This window comes from Furipterus horrens, unplaced genomic scaffold, assembly GCF_987537825.1.
Source record: "Furipterus horrens unplaced genomic scaffold, mFurHor1.1.pri manual_scaffold_1, whole genome shotgun sequence".
In the NCBI taxonomy this organism is placed as follows: Eukaryota; Metazoa; Chordata; class Mammalia; order Chiroptera; family Furipteridae; genus Furipterus; species Furipterus horrens.
The window spans coordinates 49,919,089-49,942,661 of NW_028327171.1; the positions used below are offsets into that span (position 1 = coordinate 49,919,089).

Genomic DNA, 23,573 nt, shown 5'->3' on the forward strand with positions numbered 1-23,573 from the left:
CTTACAACACCTTTGGTAAATATTTCTGTGGACCATTCATCTTATGTTTAATTTATAACTCAAATTCAAAAACTTTGAGGCAATGTGGTATAAGGAAAGAAGTATATAACTCAAGGATTGTAATTCTCCTTTAAAGATTTAGGTCATGCAATTTAATCTTTGTTGCCATTTTCTCTACCCATAGAAATGATACTTATGCCTTTGCTTTACTTTATAGGAATATGTTGTTAATGGATAAATATATGTATAAATAAATGTTTTCAATTCCTAAAATAAAGACACTGCTATCATTTACTTAGTAATAGCAAGAAGAATGTGTTGTGTGAAGAATAGCAAGAAGAATGTATCATAGCAAGAAGTACAGATATGAAGTACTTACTTAAATCTATTATGCTTTAAAAAGCAGTCTTGTTTTCATCGAACTTTCACCATGCTGTTGAGTCATGCAGCTGTGTGTGTATGTGTGTGTGTGTGTGTGTGTGTTGGGGGGAAAGGGTGAGGAAGAAAAGGAAAAGAGGAAACATACACTAACTAATGTCCCTAGGTGCTAGGTCTTGGAAATGTGTCTTCTCGGGTAATTCTTTCAACAACTTTACTGGGTATATCCTGTTACCCCCATGTTATAGAGGAGGAAAGTATAATTCAAACAGGTCAATGACTTGCTCACGTCTGACAATCAATAGATTAGTGAGGTAAAGATTTAAACTCAACTACACAACTCAGCTTCACAGGGCATCACAAGATTTTTCTAACTGCTGCTTTGGAAATTTCTGTTTGCAGCTAATGTGGGAAAGGACAGAGCTAATTTAACTAAAAGAAATAATTCACATTACCCAAAGAAATTTCCTTTTTAGCTTCTCTCAATATTTCCATTATAGTTTTAACTGAAGATATGATTCATGTCTTATTTTATCTTGGTCATTTGTCGAACTTTATCTCCTGGACTTACAAAAATATACTTGCTAAAGATGAGTTAAAGGGCGATACTGCAATTTCTCTGTTCAGTTATTTATGTATTAAAATGGTTGTTTCTGAGAGTGACTGAAGGTTGAGCTAGAGGAGGGCATTGGAAGGAGGGGCTGCTGGTGACTTAGGGAAATTCCAGATGACCAGGATTGCCAGATTTCCCACTGGCCCTTTATTGCCATGCACTGCCTCCTACTCTTGCACAGCTGTGTGCTTCATTAAATAGTGATGTGTACAAATCACAGCAGTGTTAATATGCAGAGCGGGGGGGGAATTCCTCTACACAGTTGCTGCCAAGTTCCTCGAGTTTTAACAGGACACTCATCAAACTGCCTCTGTACCCTCCAGAAACTATAAATAAGTTTAATATCAAGAGTGTATTCATCAATTTTAGTACCTCTCTATTCTCCTGGAGAGTCTGAAATATCATGTAGACACATTAGTAAAGGTGCCCATGCCTAAGGCAACTTGATATGGGTCTTGTTTTGGCAATTAAATCTTCTGACCTTGATGTTGCCACTAGTCTTCTAGTTGAGTCAGGGAACATTACCTAATCATCTGAAAGATAGATTTTATTTTTTCCATCAACAATGCAAGTGTAGTGCTTTTCAGAAACCTGCCTAGTGGAATTTAGGGCCAAGAACCCAATTGCTACTGCTCAGGAAAGGAGTAAAAGGGATGAGAGTTTAATTCAGCAATATTTGTGGAGAATTAATGTGTGCAAGACACTGTGCTGAGTGCAGTAGAGAATTACGATGTAAGTAAGAAAAGGCTAATTAATACACACTAATAGGACTAGTGCGAGGTTAGTGCTGATGAATTATATACTAAAGTTGTTGAAAAGGTACAATGAGAATTTGGGAAAAAATACAAATTCCACATGCAGGGATTGGAAAAGTTCCAAGGGAGAAGTAACACTGGCTCCAGGCCTTGAAGGATAGATAAACAGAGACAGTTCTGGTAGAAAAAAACAAATATAACCAAAAATACAGAAAATGTAGTTTAGTGGATTATCATAATGGTGCATTGCTTTGTGTTGAAGTGGTAGCATTATAGCTGTACTATAATACAAACAGTATACTTATACTGCAGTTAAAAAAGTAATAATTTGGTTGATTTCATATGGGCATATTGTCTCCAGTTGGGCCCATCTACGTCTTGTCTTACAGTAGCTGGATTCTTGCATTTATATTATATGCCTTGCACTTACAGACATTTGGATTTGTGACCCTTGGGCTTACATAAAGAATAGGAGGGGGGCAGGTGGATTAAGGGAACTTCTATAATAGAAGGTGGTTGGTCTGGGTGTTGGTGGATGAACAGAAGAAGAGCAAGGGTATGAAGGATGAAAATGGAGATGATCTGTGGGCCCCTGGCCCCCAGGAAGAAAGTAGTAGCTAGTGGGTGGGGAGGACTTGAGCCCCTTTTCTTCTGGAGAGTTTCACCCAATCTGGGCAAGGAAAACACAGAGTAATTCAAGATAATGTGCATTTACTGAGCATATACTTGCACAAACACTGCAATGGGCACAGTGGTGGATATTGAGATACACTAATACATTGTCCTTGTCTCTAGTTACAAGGAATAAAGGCAGACAGACATGCAAGCAATTAACTATTGTACACGGTAGAATCAGTAGGAGTTAGCAATTTGCCATGGGAGTATGAAGGAAGGCAGATTTATTTTGACTCAGAATGGAAAAATAAAGTTTTGAAGAATTATTTTTGAGGTGAGATGTAAAGATTAGCTAGGTTATTGATTAGTAAACAAATGTGAAATGGTATTTTGATTGATAGAAAGAGTAAGCTATAAAATACAAGAACTATTATAGAAATTAATATTAGGATATGATTTATATTTTATTATGAGATGAAATTAAGGTCAGATCTTCATGCATCTTCAAAATCATGTCATTGAGTTTGAACTTTAAACTCAATCAGGAGCCATCGAAGATATCTGAGATGTGAAGTGACAGCCAAATCTATGCATGACTCAAGTGTACCAGGAACTTCTTTATTGCCACATATTATAGTTCCAGAAGCAAGCTATGTTTGTCTAAGAATTCCTGAGGTCACCATAGCATAGGGACAGAGGTCAGGATTGGAGTTCTTGATTATTTTTAAAATTTTTTATTGATTGATTTGAGAGAGATAGAGAGAGAGATTTGTTGTTCCACTTATTTATGCATTCATTGGTTGCTTTTTGCTTGTATCCTAACAAGGGATTGAACCTGAAACCTTGGCATATCAAGATGACATTAACCAACTGAGCTACCCAGCCAGGGCTGGAGTTCTTGATTATTTAGCTTAAGGGTTAGGAATATACTGAAATGCACAAATCTAGCTCTTAATATGGTTTGATGTCCACTCCATCTTTATTTCCACCCCTTCTATGGGCTTTCATAGTGTTTGATTTATTCTCTGTATTTCTGGCACTTGGCACACTGCATGGCAAGTAATAGGTACTCAGTAAATGTTTGCTGAATGAACAAACTACAAACTTGTTTTAACAATGGGGAAGAACCTGGTTATCAGCACTTGAGTAAACAATCTACACATGAACATCTGGTTTTGAGGACAGAAGAGTAGCCTTTTAATAATTTAATTTGGTCCTTGAGTAATTGGATAAATTACTCATTTTCCTGAGGTGAGTCTTGTCTCCTTTATTATGCTTTCATAACAACTACAATTGCATATTATATTAATAAACAAGCCAATAATAATATAATAAGTATAAATCAATTTCTAAGTCTTTTAAGAGACATTCAAAATCACAAATTAGGAAATATTTGAACAAGTGAAAAGGTTTTGTCATTATGGAAAGTGTGGTTAAAGTCTGATCTTTATTCCCTTCAGAGTATATCTTTAGTAGTTTCCATTTTTACTTAACATGTCTGAAACCTAAATGCAAGTTGGATAAATTTGGATGTCTAGCTCTTCATTTTATGTAGGTATTTCATTGATACTTAGTGGTATATTGTTATTACCTGTAGGTAACTGAAAGCACACCATGTAAACTGAATTTGTGTGTGTGCATGTGTGTATGCATGTGATGTATGACAGCACAGGATCCTCATACGTTGGAATGTGGAAAAGCCTTATGAACTTTCTAAGTATTATCCTTTCAAGTTCTGGGGTCATCTCTTCCCTGCTATGACATTTTGAAAGGTGCTCATATTTCCAGTGTTCTTTCTCAACCCTGGTGACTCTGCTTGTCCTGAAAGCTTACAGAAACATATGCAAAAAGATTAGGTCTTAGCGCTGGTCCCTTTTCATAGTACAGAATTATTGCCCGAGCCATAGAATTTACCAGAGAAAAATACAGAGATATCAACATTCAAAATAAAAGTACAGAAAAAAAATTCCTGCTTTGGCACAGGCTTGCTAAGGTGTGCATTTGTAGTCAAGTACCTAGAAATCCTGAGAAGTTTTCTTTCCACTTTGGTTTGAGTAAGTGTCTTGAAAACCTCACTTTCAAGATTTCCTTTCAAATTGGTGTTTACCAGAGCCTTCGGTAAATTTCTCTTGGTCGTCCTAACATCATTCCAAAGTACTGTACTCTAAAAAATGAGAGGTCTCTGCTTTCTTCAGAGGGAATATGAAGGGATAAATAATGCCAAAGATTTTATTACTGAGTCAGTTTTACACACATACGCCTGTGTGTGCACACACACATTTTTATAAAAGGTATTTTTTAATTTATTGATCTTAGAGAGAGACGAAGGGAGAGAAGTGGGGGAGAAAGAGAGAGAAAGAGATTTTATTTGTTGTTCCACTTATGTATGCATTCATTGGTTGATTCTTGTATATGCACTGACTGGGGATTGAACCCACAGCCTTGATATATGGGGACAACACTCTAACCAACTGAGCTACCTGGCCAGGGTCTAAAAGGCATTTTTTTTTTTTTAAGTGCTGTCTAAAAACACAAAGCCAAACCAAGTAAAAATCGAAAAAGGAATTTTTGGTCTGTGTTCAGCAAACTGTTCCATTTTTCTTCTGGGCCCAGTTGACTTTAATTTTCAACTTCCCTTAAAGTTTGACATGGTCATGTAGCTTTGTTCTAAACAATACCTGATGGGCAGGAGTGCTGCATGCTGCTTCCAGATCTCCTAAGATTTCCATACATTTTTTTCTAACTCCCACCCCCAACTCCCATTTCACCCCTCCTCTCTTTGCACACAAGCTGGATAGAGAGGACCCTAAGGCATTGCTTTTGAATCCTAGAGCAAAGCCCAGATAGTAGATGAAAGGGTTCTAGATCTCTGAGTCATCACATGTAGGCAAGCTGCTCAGGAGAGCTGCCTGAAAGGAACTATCCTTCTAAGACTGTGTGAGTTAGAGATAAAGCTTGACTCTGGCATTTGTTTTAAGATTATGGCATTTGTTTTCTGCTGTAGTTAGCTTTTACTCTAAAACAAGGACAGAGAGGATATGACCTGATCAGCTAGAAGAAATTATCAGCGAGGATGTATTGTGTCTCTCTGTCAATGAACTACTTATGTTCTTCTATGGAATCTGCTTTGCTCAACATAAAGAACTAACAGGTGAGTACATGTCAGCAAATGACTGTTGCAATTTCAAACTACCATTGATGATAAATGACTATACCCTAAATGAGGTCAAAGTACCATCAAAGTACCAAGTTTGAGACAATTTCTGTAGTGATTTTGGGTCTCGCCACCATGGTATATAAATCTGATGCTAAAAATCAGAGCAATTAGCTATGTGAAGAATTTGGGTTCTCTGTAGAAACCACAATGGATCTTAGTGTGGAATAGTAAAGATTTATCATTATATACATTTCTGTGCAGTGATTTGGTTTATTTGTTTTTCTTTTGTTAAAAGACCATAAAGTTGTCAGAGAATTTACTCTAAAATCCTTAAATACTGAGTCTCCTAGGAGCTGAATCTTGCTCCTCATTGTAACTCCTGTGCCTCCTCATTCCCAGAAGTCTGAGGATTTAACTTAGACCATGACCTAGAATGGTTAGAATCATTACCTACCTTTTATCGAGTACCTGCCAGGTACTGAGCTAAACACCTGACTCTTACAGAAACATAATGTATTCTGTGTGTGTGTTCCTGTTCTCTAAAATAAGGAAACTGAAGTTTAGATGGCTTAAGTAATTTGCTCAAGGTCAAACAGCTATAGTGTGGCAAGACCAAGACTCCAAAGTTCACGTTCCTAATCAGTGCTCAATGCTCCTGTCATGGACCTTTATGTTCTTTTATTATATTAGATACCTCTCTTTTATAACTAATGTTCCCCTATATATATATATATATATATATATATATATATATATATATATATACATATATATATATATATACATACATATATATATATATATATATATATATATATTATTCCCCTCTTTCCTTAAGTGAGGTCAGACTCCAAGGGATGTCATATTTCTTCAAGACCATTACTTTGTAATGAGTTTACATCATAGCATTTTTCTCAGATTGTCAGTCACTGGACTTTGGATACAAAGTAGAAACAATGTGATAATTTGCATTTTATGTTCTTCTTCACATAGTTTGAACTTGAATTTTAAAAGATCAAGGAAGCACTATTCCAAGATCACTTCCCTTTTAGAGGAATGGGATTTACCACTCTTTCCTCACACAGTAATAAAACTGGAATGGCCTCATTGGAAAAAGAACGTTTCAGCGTTTGCAACAGTAAACACAGCAGAGATGACAGAAATCCATAGCTCTTACTGTGACAAGACTGAAGGATTTTTATGATAGCCTGAATTTTATAGCCAAACCTTGGAAGAAGAACCCAAGTAAAATAACAGTTATCTCATTTGCATCCTTTTCCATTGTGGCACTAATCTAGTTTCCTGAAAATGTTCTCCAGTGCATCTACCTGTCATAACTCTTTCCTGGAGGAGAGAAGTGCTATCAGAATCTCCAAATATCTTTAGATCTAATTCACAACATTGCTTGCAACGACTTCCTGAGACATAATTGTACCCATGTATAAACAAAAACACACAGTGTTTTGTGCCCTAAAGCTGCTCCTATGTTGTGGCATCCCTGAAATTATATAGTTACTAACACTGTTCGATAACCTTCCCAACACACACAAACATACACATCAACTGGACTAATTACATTATTTCAATAAATAAGGTATTAAATATCACTTTTCATGTGGATTAAATTACTTATTTAGTTGAGAGAGGCTGTTTGCAATAATCGTGACAAAGATAATTACTTTGAAAAATCAAGTTTTGTTTTTTTGATAACTAAGACGGGAACAATGTAACTTAAATGGCAACTGACTGCTCTTGGAAGTATCTAAACGGAATGGGAAGGGAGGACAACTGTACTGTTTTTATACAGCTATGACTATAGTTTTTTTATTTTTCATGTTTTAATTTTATATATAATTTTTATTTTTTTATTGTTTATGCTATTACAGTTGTACCAAGAACCCTCCCCCTTGTCCCTCTCTTCCAGCCCCTATCCCCACACCATTGTTCATCTCCATGGGTGATGTATATATGTTCTTTGTCTAGCTTTTTAAATACAAATATACTGAATTTAAATTTTTCTAAGCCCATATTCTAATAAGGTTACCTCACAAGCCTGCAGGTCACAGAGACTATCTGATATCAGAGTTACAAACATCCTACTTAAATTAGGATTACCTCGTTAATCAAAATAATCACATTTGTCTAATCCCTAAGCTGTTTTTACTTATGTAAAGTCTGAATATTAGTCCTGAGGATATCTGTTCTGCACTGGATAAGGCTCTTTCCTTTAGAACAGTTTTCTTCCTTTCTTTTTCTTTTTTATTTGTGTTTTATTTATTTATTTTGGCCTCCAAAAGTCACTCTTTACCCTAAGCTTAGAAAGAGAAGACATAGAATTAGAAGTAATAGGAAATATATTATATTGAAGTAATAAATTAAGAAATGCATTGCTGTGGAAAAGGAGAAAGCCTGCTATGTAATGTATTGTTTCACTCAGGCTCTAGGATGCTAAAATTAAAAATTGTTAAAGACATCTAAGAATATCAGGCGATGCTCTGAAGGACAGAAAATGCATATTGAGGAGAAAAAAACAACAACAAAACAAAATAGCTGTTGTAGATACTTTTGCATAGGGGCTTCTTTAACATAAGTAGGGGTAAAAATATTTAGATATATGAATGTCTCCAGTTTAAGTGTTCTGTGTGAGGAAGAAGGGCACGACTACATGAAAATGGGAGCATTTCTCAATATCCAAAATTGAAGACGATGATCAAAAAAAATAAAAATAGTATCAAGGATAAAATACATAGATTCAAGAGGGAAAAAACCATCCACAGAAAACTGTTCCAAATTGCTCTAATGGAAGTCAGAGATCTTGCACTTAGGAAAGTCATGCCGCTCCTGGTGATCATACCTTTCTTTTATGATGTATGACATCTCATATGTCATCTATTTTAAAACTCATCTGTAGCTTTATTGAGAAGAGTGTGCTCTGAGTTATAAGCTTCCTGATCTGTTCTTGCCACATCGATCACACTTGGTCTGCTCTCTCTTGATGATTTGCCCACACTTCACACTTTCCTGTGCACTCTTCTTGCATCTCATTTGTCACAATATTTTTATACACCTAAGTCATTTTTATAAACATTCCACCTGACTGACCAACACACTTACCCAGTCTCTCCTTTGTAATTTGAAGTATAATTAAAATTTTATTTTTCAGATGAGGTCAGCATTTTCTTTCTTTCTTTTTTTTTTTTGTAAAAGGTCAACTAGTAAATACTTCCAGTTTTGCAGGCCATCTATACAGTCTTTGTCCTAACTACTTAACTCCACCGTTGTGGTGTGACAGCATCCATAGGCTGTATCTAAACAAATGAACATGGCTGTGCACCAAAAACTTTATTTACAGAAACAGGCAACCTAGTTTTTGTGGCCAGTGGTTTGTAGACTCCTGTTTTAGATGAGAGTTCTTCATTTTTCCTGATCCAAATTTCCTTTGAGAGACTCTTTCTATAGAATTATGTCTCTCTTTTTCTCTGGACTATTTTTGGGGAGCTTTTCTTTGAAATGTAGATAAATGTCTTTAATATGGTCATGCTTTTTATACCCTTTAATCTGTGACTAGCATGGGTTTGCTAAGTGGAATGGCATTTCAGAAGCACAGAACAGCCCTGATCAGGTAGCTCAGTTGGTTGGAGCATAGTCCTGTACACCAAAAGGTTGTGAGTTTGATCCCTGGTCAGGGCACATATCTAAGGTTTTGGGTTCAATCCCCAGTTGGTCTCACATTGATGTTTGTCTCTCACACTCTCTCTCCTTTACTCTCTCTCTCTCTAAAAAAAAAAAAAAAAAATTGATATACATATTCTCGGGTGAGAATTAAAAATAAATAAATATAGCGCAGAGCAATCAAACAGAACTTAAAAGAATTTTCATTCACTTTGTTCCATTTTTTTTTTAAGTCTCATTTGCTCTTTTGTCTCTGGAAGGGTATTCCAGAAGACCCAATTTAAACCTCGTGTAACACTTTTTTTTTTCTTTTACTCTTTTCTTCTGTTTTCACACACATTATTCTCTGCAGATCTCCACCAAACCCTTCCCCAAATCCCCCTCCCCTAACAAGTTCAACCAACAAAGTTTTTATATTTTCCTGTGACCTCTGACTTAAAGCACTGTACAGTGTTTAATAGATTGGCAAAAATAGCCTTGTTAAATTTTGTCCTTTCCTTTTCTCCTTCCTCCAGTCTTAGATTCAGATTTTGAAGAACTAGGGCAAAAAGGAAGAATATTGGCCACCAGAGGACAGGTCAAAACCCAGACTGAAAATTCCTGATTTTAATTTTTTATTCTGTCAAATATTACCTTTATTATTTTTATTATTATTTAAGTATATTTAATTGCATTAAACACACACAGAGACCCCTTTACATACAGTACCAAGAAAGAATATTGTAAGTGGCCTCTGTCCAACACTTTTAGATATTGCGTCTCCTAAGTTAAGGGCTGGAAGCTGAAAGAGAGGGGAAAGAGTGAGACTTTAGCGACTACTTCACTGCTGCACAGCCATCAACCAGCACCTGCTCACATACTCAGTCGTCTCACACTAATACACAGCAAGCAAGCAAAATAAGGGAGGGAGGGTCGTACGGCCACACTGCAACCACACTGTAACGGCCACTTGAGCAACACTGGATGGCAGAGTGGTGAGAGCAGAGGGCCTGTCTATAAACAAGGTTCATCTCTCTGAGCCCCTGTCAGAAAGGCAGCCTTCCTGCAGGAAGTGGGAAGCCCAGAAATCAGAAGATGTTTGCTATCAGATGTGGTTGCTATTAGAGGGCACTGAGAGAATATCTTTGTGGCGAAACAGTGGCCTAAACTGGAGTTTGGGCAGCGATAGATCTTGGAATATGGAGGAAATTTGGAGAAGTCCTTGCAGCCCTGGTACTGGCTTGCAATGTGCAGTTTTCACCAGGGGTTGGAAATAGGCAGGCCTGGATGCGTTGTCTGGTGACAGCTGAATGTAGAAAGAACCGAGCCTGGTTGTGCAATAGTTGAGGAACAATGAATGTGAGGTGTTAAGATAATAGAATAATAAAATGGAAAGGAAGTTTAGTGATTACCTAGAAATTTGATAACCTTCTTTTACATGTAGGGGAAGTAAAGCCTTAGAGAAAAAGGGATTCCCCCAAAGTCACCTAGCAGTTAATTAAAAAAAAAAAAAAAAGGATCTTACTCTGAAGTGCTTTATCTCTGCCTTGCTCCTTGTGATTAGGAATAATAACTTGGTGCATGAGAAGCCTTGCATTACTCTAAGGTGAGTATCAGGAGGGTAAAGTGATTCATTTTGTTTTAGAGGTTCAGCTAGAACTTTGTTTCATAAAGGGACTTCTCCAAACCACCTGCAAGGTATGTCCTTGTTTACTTCACATGCCCAGGCTCCCCTCCCTGGGAGTCAGGAGTAACCAGCTGCCCAGGTGATTCTGATTTGCTTATTCTTCCCATTTGAGAATCAGAGCTAGACAATGATTCTTAACCATGCCACACATTAGAATCACTCACAGAACTTCTACATTATAATTAAAATAATACTCCTGCCCAGATTCTACTCTTCAAATTCTGATTTCATTGGTTTGGTGTAGTGCCTAGGCATCTGTATTTTAAGCACCCCAGGTATTCTAACGTGTAGCCAGGTTTGAGAAATATGAGGCTACATGAAGCCTGAGAGAGAGGTCAAAGCCTGGAAGGGGGCAATAGCAGGCACGTGAAGAGGTAGGAAGAACAGTTTGGAGAGATGTTATTGGGGAGATGAATTAGATCAGAAGAATGCCATTGCTCAAGAGGAGAGCAGAAAAGGAAGGGCTAAAAGCTGGTGGGCCTTTTGGGGAGAGTAATGAGGTCCAAACGCCTCAGGTGGAAGCCCTCAGAAGCCTGTTTAAATAGACAGCAAGACTTAGATGGAAATCTGTGAAGACAAGATCTCTGTCTCCAGGCTGAAGTACATTTGGTTTCCTCAGCAAGAAAAAATGGCAAAGGACAAATGACTCAGAAGGAAGTTTTTTGAACTGACAGGTAAAAATGATAATAATAATGGGACAGTTCTAGAAGAGAGTGTGTGTCTTATGCCAGCAATCCTAGGGCTTTAGTGCATCAGATAGCAAGGCCAAAATTCTCCTGTAAAATGAATGATACACTGTTTGGACGGGAGGGACTTAGAGATCATTGGAGTCAGCCCCCTCGCTTCAGAGAGAATGAACTTGAATCTCACAGAGGGACAGGGACTTGCCAAAGATCACCTGTAAGCCAGGGCTCTGGCCTCCATCGGTCCATGGGAGAGTCAGTGCAGTGTAACAGGAGCACAGACAGGCTCTGGAGTCAGCCTGCTGGGTTTGCTGTCCTCACGTAGAAATTACACTCTCTGTGTCTATCTTTATCATGGGTTGTGGGGTGGATTAAATGAGTTAATATCCATAAAGTGTTTAAAACAATGCCTAGCATGCATTAAGTGTTATATATTAACTGTAATTGTTACACCATGCTGTTTTTTAATCCTCACCAGAGGATATGTTTATTGATTTTTGAGAGAAAGGAGGGGGAAGAAAGAGAAACAAACATTGATGTGAGAGAGGAACATTGATCAATTGCCTCCCGTATGCACCCCAATGAGGGGTCAAACCTGCAGCTTTTTGGTGTATGGAACCATGCTCCAACCAACTGAGTCACTCAGTCAGGGCCACCATACTGTTTTATTCAATGATTAAAAGATATCTTTGTGAAAAAGACTATGATAATAACTTGCCTATTTAAAGATAGCTATTTGGAAACAGTTCAGGTTTAAACATTCTAAAGATATTAAATTTAGGTGAATCCCAAAGCCATGTGTTTTCACATGCAGTTTCTTTAAAGTGCCGATTCCTGAGTCTCACTCCAGATTATCTGAAACAGGACCTCTTGGAGGAGGGAACAGTGACTCTATATTTTCCAAGTGTGGACCAGGGGATTCTGTTGAACTTTAAAGTGTGCCATATACCTCCTGACCCTTGCGAGGGAAGTGGAGTAACCTTCTCTGTTAAGATCCCAAGGTCTCTCTTCATGTGAGATAGGTACTATTCTTTTTGTCACTGTTATAGGTATGGAAATTAAAGCTTAGAGAGGCTGACTAACTTGCCCAATGTCATTAATTTTGTAAATAACAGACAAGAGACTCTGCAGCCAAATCCTTAAGACCCCAGAGTCACCATCTAGCCAGTTGCTACATGATCTTAAGGAAGTAAATTCCCACTAGGGTTCAGTTTCTTTACCTTTAAAACAGGATAATGTTGGTGTGGACATCATAGAAACTTATGCATATCAGGCACATTGCAGAGGACCTTGTTGTCCATAGAAGCAGTGAAATGTTAACCGTTCTTTCTGCTGTAGATGTTTGTATTGTTATTTCTACTCTACTTTCCACACATTTCCTTCAACAAGCATTTACTTGACACCCACTGGGTGCCAGGTATTAGACTAGACAATGAAGACACCCAGAAAGGCCAGAAACTGAAGTAAATGAGGTTCTTATCTCTAAGAATCCACCACTTCAGTAGAAACTATAAATAAGAAACTGTACTAGAAGACAAGGCATGATCCTATCAGAAAGGAATAGGAAGTTCTATAATGATTTAGTGAAAACAGAACTTATCTACCAGAAGACTGTAGGGAATATGTCACTTTGAGTAGCTGAGTTTTCTTGATACACATATAATCTTTAAATAGCATTTTATGTTTCCTTTTATATTGGAATGTAGATATTTATGAAAATAAGGCATAATTTTCTGTCTTTTTAAGCCAAGAGTAGTGTGTGCTCTGTAAATGTCTCTTAGTGACCCAGGATCACCATTGAGAACCTCATTTTTGTGGGTTGCATCATCACATCAAAGTCCTCAGGAACTTCTGAGTGGTATATGTCTTTTTGTTCTTGTGCTGGTTTGTAAACTTGTTTTTCTTTCATTGTTACTAAGTATCCACTTTCCTCATAGAAGTCATTGTAATCTATCAGGAAACATAAAGACTTGGAAGTCCATCTAACCTGTATTTTTATGCTCATCCTGCTAGTTTGTGCGAGCAAAGACCATTTATTTATTCATTCAACAAACGTTTATGAGTGGCTCATTATTATGTGAGAAATTTTGTTATGTATAGGGATGCCAAGATATGTTCATATACGTTTCTGTCTTCAAGAGGCTATAATGCAGAAATTTCTTAAGCGTTCATAGCTATAATTTCCTCACATCTCTAAGTGGAACTGAGGCAATAACTAACGTTGAAGTGCTAGGAATTATTCTGGAGGGTAGGAGAGAGTTATAGTTAAACATACGTACATAGGAAGATTGCCATCCATGAAATCTCCCGTGCTGTCATTCTTTATTCGCGAGTGTTCTAGAGTACTTCCAGGTGGTGTTCTAGGTCTTGAAAATGCAGCAGAGGTACAGGCAATCTGCTCCCATTGAGTTTATGTTCTGGTGGCAGAAACTGACAATAGACAAGTAAATATGCAATGCATTTTAAGTGAGTGGTCTAAAAATATATATAGAAGAAAAATATAGAAGAAGATCATAGATGATAAACCAGAGACAGAAGGGTCTTTCTTGTTTTCCTGGTTCTTTTCACAGTGTTATCCACAAATGTTTTGCTTAATAAAACATCCTTATGATCTATTGATTAAATACAAGACATTACTGCTAGGTACTATCCTTTAATGTGTGTTGGATCTTATTCTTGAAAAAAGAAAAACTCTAAAATGTTGTAGTTTCTTATTATATAAACCATTTCTTCCCTTTTGTCAAGTTGTATGTTTAATGTATGTGTCCAAGCCCTGGCTGGTTTGGCTCAGTGGATTGAGCGTCGGCCTGCGAGCTAAGTGTCGCTGGTTCGATCTTCCAGTCAGGGCACATCAGAGAAGGAAAACTCTGATTCCAAAAAACCTCCGCTGCCTTGCGGCATACCTCTTCAGGGGAAAGGCTAAGGGAGTAAACCCCGACAGAAAATCCGGAGCCGGAGTCCCTAAGGCGGTTTGACGTTGTAGTCAACACCGGCAACTCCTGCGGCGCACCTGAAGCCAAGCTGTATTGACTCCGTCTTTCCCTTGGACCCTTCAGCTGCGAAGAGAGGGGGGGTCTGCTGCATGGGCAACAGCAGACCCTCCATATCACCCTGCCCAGGCTCTGTAGCTTCAGCTTCACTGGAGAGGACACTCCAGCGTCATCACAAGATGTCGATTCAACACGGGAGGAGACAGATACCGTGTCACTCCCGAGTCGGACTGCACAGCCATTCTCGGCGGTGCAGATAGACTCTTAAGAAGCTACACCATCGTCTATCGAGACGGATGGCTGCCGACGATGTTTAATGCCTTGATACTAAGGCAGTAGTTGGTTAGGATAGGGGTTGGGACACAAAATATGAGACTTAGAGGACTTGGTGCCTGAGAGAGAAAAAGGTCACTCTATCTGAATTAATAAGTAATGAGTTAATACTAGATATAAAGAACTTCGATGAGAGGATTTGGGGCTTGGGTTGCACAGTAAAGGGTTATGGAAGAAGCAAGCTGTGGGCAATTAGGTCTTAAGACAGGAGGTAGTGGGAAGAGAAAAGTCTTCTGAAGATTAAAGGGAAGTCAACAATCTATGGTATAACGAAGGCAAAATGGACATTAAAAAATACAAAAGAAATTTTCTGAAGACTTTCATTTATTCATTAAATTATACAGAAAATAACTGTTGGGTTATAAAACATCATTCAAATTGTGGCAAACTGAAAATGTTACGGCATAAATTACACTCTAGTACATTTTACCCTTTTAAGTTTTTTTTTTTTATGCCAAGAAGCCAGCATACAAGTTTGACTTTGGGGTGAGCAGAGTAAAGCAATAAACTGATTATTTTCATCATGAAGTTGAAAAGAATTTAATCTAACAAAAGAAAGCTGTTAATGGACCTGATTTAGATTATATGAATGGCTTTCTGGAGGGGGATGTATCTCAAGCATGTGAATAAACTTTTTTCTCCAGGGGTCTTGGGTACTGTCGAATGGTAAAAAGGTAATTTACTAAAAGGCATCAAAGTGCTCTTTGGCTTCCTTAAAACTAAGCATGATAGTTTATAATGAGAATGGTTATGATAATAGCAGAGTTAACTGAAAATGTGGAATGTGTCTGAACTAAAAATATAAAAGAAATTGTGTGTTTTAGAATGCTCCTGAGGCCAGTCAAGAGATATGTTCTGGGGAAGATCCAGAGAGGCTGGTAACACAGGCTTAAGCAATAATGTAATGGATTGATAGATTGGAAGGAAGGAAGGAAGGAAGGAAGGAAGGAAGGAAGGAAGGAAGGAAGGAAGGAAGGAAGGAAGAAGAAGAAGCCATGTTCAGAGTTTTGAACCACTTTTATCTGAGAATTGGGGACATCCCCGGAGTATTTGAGTGCTCTTGTCCCCTTGGAGAGCAATAGTGACTTCAGCTATTCTGTCTAATACTACATTTAACAGCCAGCTACTTAAGCAACATTGCAAATCTGCAGAATGGTCAGATCTGTAATATCATTCAATGATCACTGCTAGCTTTCTCATACCATTTCCCCGCTTATTCTGAGGGGAAAATATAACTATGGTGATAAAACAGAGCTAGTAAGATATTTTGTTCTTTTACGGAAAAAAAAAATTCTCTCAACTATAAAAATTTAGTATTGCCCAACTTTTATGATAAATAAAAGTAGAAGTCATATGGGTAATTTAATAAAGCATAAATTTTGAAGGCATATAGTCTTAACTTTAAATCCCAGTTCTATCATTTACTAACTGTGACATTGAACAACTTTCTTATCCTCTCTGAGCCTAAAGGTTGTCATATGTAAACTAGAAAAACAGGCCCTGTGAAGTGAAAGCTTTCTATGATCCTCAGCATTTCTTTCCTGCCACTCAGCAGGCAAATAGAGCACAAACGAAAATGAATGACCTATGCTGGTTTTCCTGCCCTTAAGAAGGTCACTGTCCAGTGGGAAATTAATAGTTGGAATGCAAAAGGTTATGACAGAGGGTAAAAATTAAACAAACATTGAAGGTGTTTTATTTCCATGATGAAACTTGAAAACACTTCAGAAAAGTAACATCTCATTCATCACTGAATTCCCCACATAGCCATTCACATAATAAATACTCAATATGTGTACTGTTGAGTAATCCTTTGCGCATAAACCTTTAACTGAACTAAATTTAGACAGAATTTTATTAGTTTTTGTTAATCTGAGCAATTTTACTATATTTTTAAATGGCTTTCAAAAACAGATAATAGAAAAGTAGGAAGTAATCAGTTTTAAGTGTTTTCTCTTTTTGGGGGATATAATTTAAGTTTAATATTTTATAATAATAAGTTATAATAATGATTGCATTTAACAATGGGCTTGAGAAATTCCAGGATATTTAAGTCTACTTTCATTATCCAATACTCAGCACAACAATGGATCTAGAGTAAATTCTTTGGGTGCAGGTCTCTGTTTCCTATAAAATAAGGGAAGAAGACCAGATAATTTTAAGGACACAGCCAGCTTTCACATCCTACAAGTTCCTCAAAGGTTTAGAGTTATGTGTGAGTCCATCTTCCCAACTATGAGTGCAGTTGGTACCCCACCAGATTTGTTCTCATGGAGATTCCTGGTAGCATATTCTCTCTCTAGCAGAACAACTGACACTATCAAGGGGATTTTTGAGTAAGAAAATCTAAGAGCAGCCAATGAACTTATGGTCTGAGTCACTACTAAATGCTTTTTTATTTTGTTAAGTGGATTAGGGGTTTTGTATAGAATCAAGCATACTTCTACTTTTATAACTTTAAGTTTGGATATTTTAAAGGGAACTAAGGAAACTTGAAGTATGCAGAAAATTTTAAGTGTGGAAACTGGTACAAGAGGCCACAAGTTGAGTAATTCATAATGAGAATTGATGTCTGATGTATAAATCTATCTGTATTGGATTATTGATAAAGACCTAAGTTAAATACAATATAGCTAGAATGAACCAGTTCTTTTTAAATTTTAGCATTTTCATCTCTTAAATAAGAAAAACTGAGTTAATCTCTGAGATCTATTAATTCTAAAATCTAACTATAAAATTGAAGCTGTTTTGAATTCTGAAATTTTAAAGATTTGGATATTGTTCAGGAGCAGTGAAGGAAATTACGTGTCAGATAAACTTGGGTGAAGACTTTTAGGGCAAAACCAGAAAAGCAAGAGGGAATGCGAACTGTTAGCAGATACCCTTTCATATTTTCAGGTGAATTCTACATAGAATTGATTTGTTTTTCTTTTTGTTTTCTCAGTTAATACAAGAGCATAGGATAGTTAATCTAGGAAAAACAAGCTGAAAAAAATTGAATTCAGTCTTTCTATGATCGAGTATGATGGGTTTGACAAAACTCTTTGAACAGAGTGATTGTTCTATGAGTAAATTGACACTGAGATTCACCCAAAGGCAACGTTCTGCAAGGTAAATAGGATTTATCCCACTCCTCCTGCCCTAATACACCAGCTGATTTCTTTTCTTTCTTTCTTCCAATGTCTTTCATGTTTATTCAGACTTTGAAGATCACCAAAACTAGACCATTGGTTTTTGATCTTTAATAAAACCCTTTCTCAAATGAAATCTTGCTCAGAACTCTGAGATAAGCAAAAGCCAAACTTCATGGTGTTAAGAAGGAGGGGTGGCTAGAGACCTACCACTATTGCTTAGTTTTTATCTTGTGAACACAGAGGCAACAGGAACCTTAGGGTTTCGTGAAACAAAATATGAAAAGCATTGATCTCTATTACCAAATGCCACTTTCACCTTTCATAATAAAACCCCCTTGAAACTTGAATCCCTGAATGGGGAAGTTACCATACTTAATGTATCAAGCCTGAGACAAAAGTGATCTAGAAAAAGGCAAGAGGTGATGGAGGCACTATTTTGGTCCAAGGACACAGATAGAGGAAGAATGGTCTGAACAGGAGAGATGAAAGTTTAATAAAATTATTTTTGTGTGACACTTTTACATCTTTAATGGACCTTTCAGATATACTATTTAAGTAGTTTGATTCAGCAACTATTTTCTGGATACAAATTATATAGAACTTGACACAAAAAGATCAGTGTATTGACTACCAGGCCCATAATTTCAAGTAAGCCTCTCAACCATGCCATGAACAAGGCATAGTATAAAAAGACCTCCTGGTATGTTAATAGTAGAGCTAGGTTTTTCATCCAAGTCTGTCTCACTCCAAAACCAATGCCCCTTCCACTCTAAAAGACCATATTTGAAATAAGGGACCAGGATATACTTTGTGGAGAGGAGAGCTCTGAGGATCCAGTAGACTTTTGAGACTGAGCAGAGCAGAGGTCACAGCCAAGGAAGCTAAAGTTCCTGGAGTAGGGAGGCTTGTCCAAGCTTTTGCAGCTGGTTAGTGGTAGCATCCAAAATACAAGAAAGTTTTTTTTTTAGGAATCAGAGAGAAACTAGAGGGAAAATGTCAATGGAATGGCAGAGTAAGCACAGAGAGAAACCAGAATTTCCATGTGGAAACAGTGAAAGAAATAGAAATAGATGATGACTATGGAGCCAATGGTATTTTTCTATTTGGCTTCAGAAGGACCATGTCTTTCTTCTACTAGTGTTTTCTTCTTGAATCACTGTCATACTTTTTGTCATTCAAGATCTAGGTTAGATTAACTACCAATCTTTTCAGAAACTGCACTTAAATTTCTGCCAACTTAAAAACTTGCACATTTTTTTTTTTTGTATTGATTCTCACATAGTGACTATCATTATTGCTGAGAATATACTTTGTGTTCCGTGTTTATGTTTTAGGGCTCATCTGGCCGTCAGACTACCAATCATAGTGTTTAGGTCTTTGGACGTACTTGTGGGTCCATGTACCTAACAATTCAAGTTTATTTGCTTGTCGGTGTTTGAAAAATTCATTTCTCCACCTCCATATTTGTTTCTGGGGAGGAATTTCTTTTACCTATATTTTCCCCATTTTCTTCCCCTTCCATTTTACCTGAGGAAAATGTTTAATGTAAGTCAACCTACCTAAAAGTGTCATTCATGGAATTATTCTCCAAAACTCTGAGTTCAGTATTAGATCTATTAAATTTCACTTCTTTTTAAATTACTAGTTGGGACTGTACAAACCAAGTCTGTCTAAATTCCAAAAAGAAGATAAATAAAATTAGTTTACCCTTTCAATTTAAAGGTAATGTATTTTCAGATGTTCTTCTAATTATAGGTAATGTTTTTTGATGTGGCAACTGGGGACAATATACACTCTGATAGCCCATCCTTACTTTCATCTCCACAAGTTTAAATTAAAGGCTCTTTCCTTGACCCCTCGGATGAGATGATATATTTCTTCTTTGTGTTTTGTAATGTTATACACACTCTTACTACATTTATTAGAGATTTGTTTTCCTGTCTTACCTTCTACACCATGACCTTCTAGAGAATGAGAGAATCTTATTCACTTTTTATTTTCAGTGCCCATTTTACTTTCTGGCAAATAATAGGTGTTCTATCTACATGTTTGACTTGAGTAAATGAAAGTACTTCTCCATATAGCTTTGAAATCATCAACAATCAATTCAGTGCTGTTATCTTCTATTATATAACTAGACCAGAGCATTCATTTGCAAATTAAAAATGATTGACTATTCTAGTACACACTACTTAACTCTCTGTAACAATAAAAGTAATGTTTAACAGTTTAGCTAATTTCATCCTGGAATAAAATTAGTCTACTGATGATGATAATGAGCTACATACTAAGATAATCTGTGCAGATAACATGCAGATTTGGAAAAAGCATCACTTGAGAAAGTTGACATTTCCCTTCACATATGTAGGGATCAAGTTTGGTTTTTTTTTTTTTTTGTTTTTTTTGTTTTTTTTTTAATGTAAAGGCAAACTTGAGGATCCAGCAACCAAATAAAACAAACAGAAATAGGATTCATTTGCAACATATTCTGATGTTTGCTTATCCTTTAGTCTAACTAGAATTCCACTCTCCAATTAAAAACCACCCCCACACACATCAAAGTAGGTAGTGATTAAGGAAAAAAAAAAAAAGTCTAGAACCAGAAACTTGAGTTTATTGTCCTTGGGCAGAATGCTAAGATGGTAGTTATGAGAGGGGTGATTATGCTGAGGGTGGAACTTAAGTTTCTAAACTTCTGTTTTCTGATTCTGCTTTTTACTTGCTGGAGGCTGAATGAGCAGATAATCAGTTAAGACATTTATAAATTGAGTTTAATAATAGGTCATACTTGCTGTCAGACCTAATGAGGGAATGTTTATTTTCTTTTTGAAATACGCAGAACATAGACCTTGGATAGCAGAAGTGTAGAATTTAACAACATTATTAGTTAAAGAGAAGAGCTTTGATAGAAGATGCGATTACCTGATCTTATTGCAAAACGAGATCCCTGACACTACCTGAAGAAATACAATTTTACAAATTGTAAAATTTACCATATATACTTGCATGAGTTTGAAGATTTCCTTAATTTTCTTCTTCATCAAATATGAGTTAATTTAAATATTTTGTATTAATAAATACAGAAACTATAATTCTAGTTTCATTTTTGTCCTTTTAAGGTTCGTAGAAACCCCAGCTCATTTCTCTTGGAAAGAAAGTTATTATCGATCCACCATGTCCCAGAGCACACAGACGAGTGAATTCCTCAGTCCAGAGGTTTTCCAGCATATCTGGGATTTTCTGGAACAGTAAGTTTCAAATTTAAAAAAATGTTCTGTTTTAACTAGTATAACTAGGTAAATATAAATGAATGAAATATTGCATTAGTAGAGCATATTTCTAGAATCGATAAAAATCAGCTAATTTTGTTGGGAAATTTTTATTTCTTCAGTGGTATCTCTGTGTTCAAAGTACAATGGAGATTTATTCATTTTCCAACACCAAAAGATCATTATTGTTCAAGCTGGTGTAGTTTGGGAAGATCAGACGTTCTCTCCTGCCCAACAATCCCATGATACTCAGTCTGTCCCTTTGGCTTAAAAACTCACTTACTCTTACAGTGGAAATACCCACCTGATAAAGTAAAACACTAAATTTTGTTGGTCATTTATTCCTTGCTAGAAGGGTTATTATCTCCTTTCTGGAGATCTGGATTGGATAAGTGAATAAATTAAAAGGAAGGTGAATGAATATCAGAGAACTTGGGACCCTAAGGGATAGAACAATAAAATATTTTGTCCCTGATATATTTGTTCCTTCCTGTGTTCCACCCAGCAATTATTTGATGGGGGCAGGATTCATAATTCCTATTTTACAAATAGGGCTTAGATTTGAACTGCCTGTGATTACACATTTGGTAAGTGGTTAAGTCAAGTTTCAAGTCTAGGGTTTCTGACTGCAACCACTGAGCCTTGCCAACTTTGAGGCAGAAAGAGCTAATGGTTACCAACTGGATGAGTATGTTTTAGTCCCTTTCCAAGCCTAACACACCAATTTGTTTGTTTGTTTTCCTCTATGGTAGGCCCATATGTTCAGTTCAGCCCATTGACCTGAACTTTGTAGATGAACCATCAGAAAATGGAGCAACAAACAAGATTGAGATTAGCATGGACTGTATCCGCATGCAGGACTCGGACCTGAGTGATCCCATGTGGGTGAGTGGCATGGGCCTCTCCTTTAATGTGTGAGCCATGCTAACCTCTGTTCCACCTGTCTTTTTCATGCCATATGAAAAGGCAGGTGGCTGTGAATGGGCTAGGCCATTGGAAAGTGAGTCAATGTGGTCAGCAGAGAAATTTGGGAGCCTGTGGATTTTGCACCTGCCTCAACTGTCCATAATCCATGTTTCCACTGATGTGAGGGGGAGGCTTGCAAAAAATTTCTCATATCCTTTATCTGAATTGCTCTTCATGTCTATTTTGATTTAGAGGAGATGGTACCAGCCAAGATTTTACTGGTAGAGGCAGGACCAGAATCTAGATCTGAATTCCATCCAAAGCACTTTTTTTTTTTATGTTATAGCAGACTGCCTCTCTCGTGGAACTATCCTTCTTTAATGAAGGAAGATTAAGTAAATTCTCTGAGAACACACAACTCATTACCTAATAATAGAAAAGGAAGAAAGAAGATAACAAATACATGTAATAGGCTTTCTTTGGTTTTACTGCTCAGTCACTTATGACCTTAGGCCTCAGTTTCTCATCTATAACATAAGAAACACACCACATACCACACACCTCCCAGACAGCTAAGGAGCATAATGGGTTTCTGAGATGTTTAGATAAAATTTCTTGTATATGTGCAGTCCATACAGTTGGGGAGTTCTCTCTCCCTCTCTCCCTCCCTCTCTCTCTCTCTCTCTCTCTCTCTCTCTCTCTCTCTTACTTTAAAAAATATATATATTTTTTACTTACCACACAAGTCCCACTATTTTTCTATAAAAATTAAAAACAAAAACAAACAAAAAAAGTCTTCTAGAAAAAAATTTTTTAAAAGAACTAGAAAGAGGATGGGGTGCATAGACTATCTGCTGATGTGATTAAAGAGAGTGGTTTATAAAGTTCCTTTTCTGGAGATGTCAAATGACTTTATTTTAAGGAATGGTACAAATGAAAGAAACTAAGGAGATGTTTTGGTATGCCTTGCTTGTCTTGTCTAAAATAATATTTTACAGAAATTTTCATAATATACTTTTTAATATGAATTGTATCTTCTATTATTGGGAGATGCTGAAGTAGGGTAATGGGAGTGGAAACAACATGAAATAAAAAGGTGTAACTTTGGAAACACACTCATGCTTTGTTACTATATTGACAAGAGAAGAATGTTATTCTGCCCTGGCTCCTTCCATTCTAACATGAATACAGTTCTCAGCTTTCCCTGAGTGACTGAAAAGAAACTGACAGATAAATACAAGAGGTGGGTCATTCATTGGAATGTATTATTATTGAACATAAATGTGTATAAATTCTGATTTGACAGTGACTTAGAAATATCCTCAATTTACTAAATAATATCTCCTCTTAAATTAATAGGTGGCACCTGTCTAGACAAACCTATCTTTTTATATTCTCTCCA

At 36.8% G+C, this 23,573-nt stretch overlaps 1 protein-coding gene across 5 annotated transcripts in view; it reads left to right on the forward strand.

Moving 5' to 3' along the window:
* The window catches only part of TP63 (tumor protein p63), a 215,908-nt gene that overhangs the window by 65,564 nt on the left and 126,771 nt on the right, over positions 1-23,573 (forward strand). For all 5 annotated transcript variants that reach the window (XM_090275297.1, XM_090275318.1, XM_090275310.1 and 2 more), the window contains exons 2-3: positions 21,116-21,244; positions 22,018-22,150. In XM_090275297.1, coding sequence (XP_090131423.1) covers positions 21,116-21,244; positions 22,018-22,150 — 262 coding nt within the window. The remainder of the gene's footprint in view (positions 1-21,115; positions 21,245-22,017; positions 22,151-23,573) is intronic.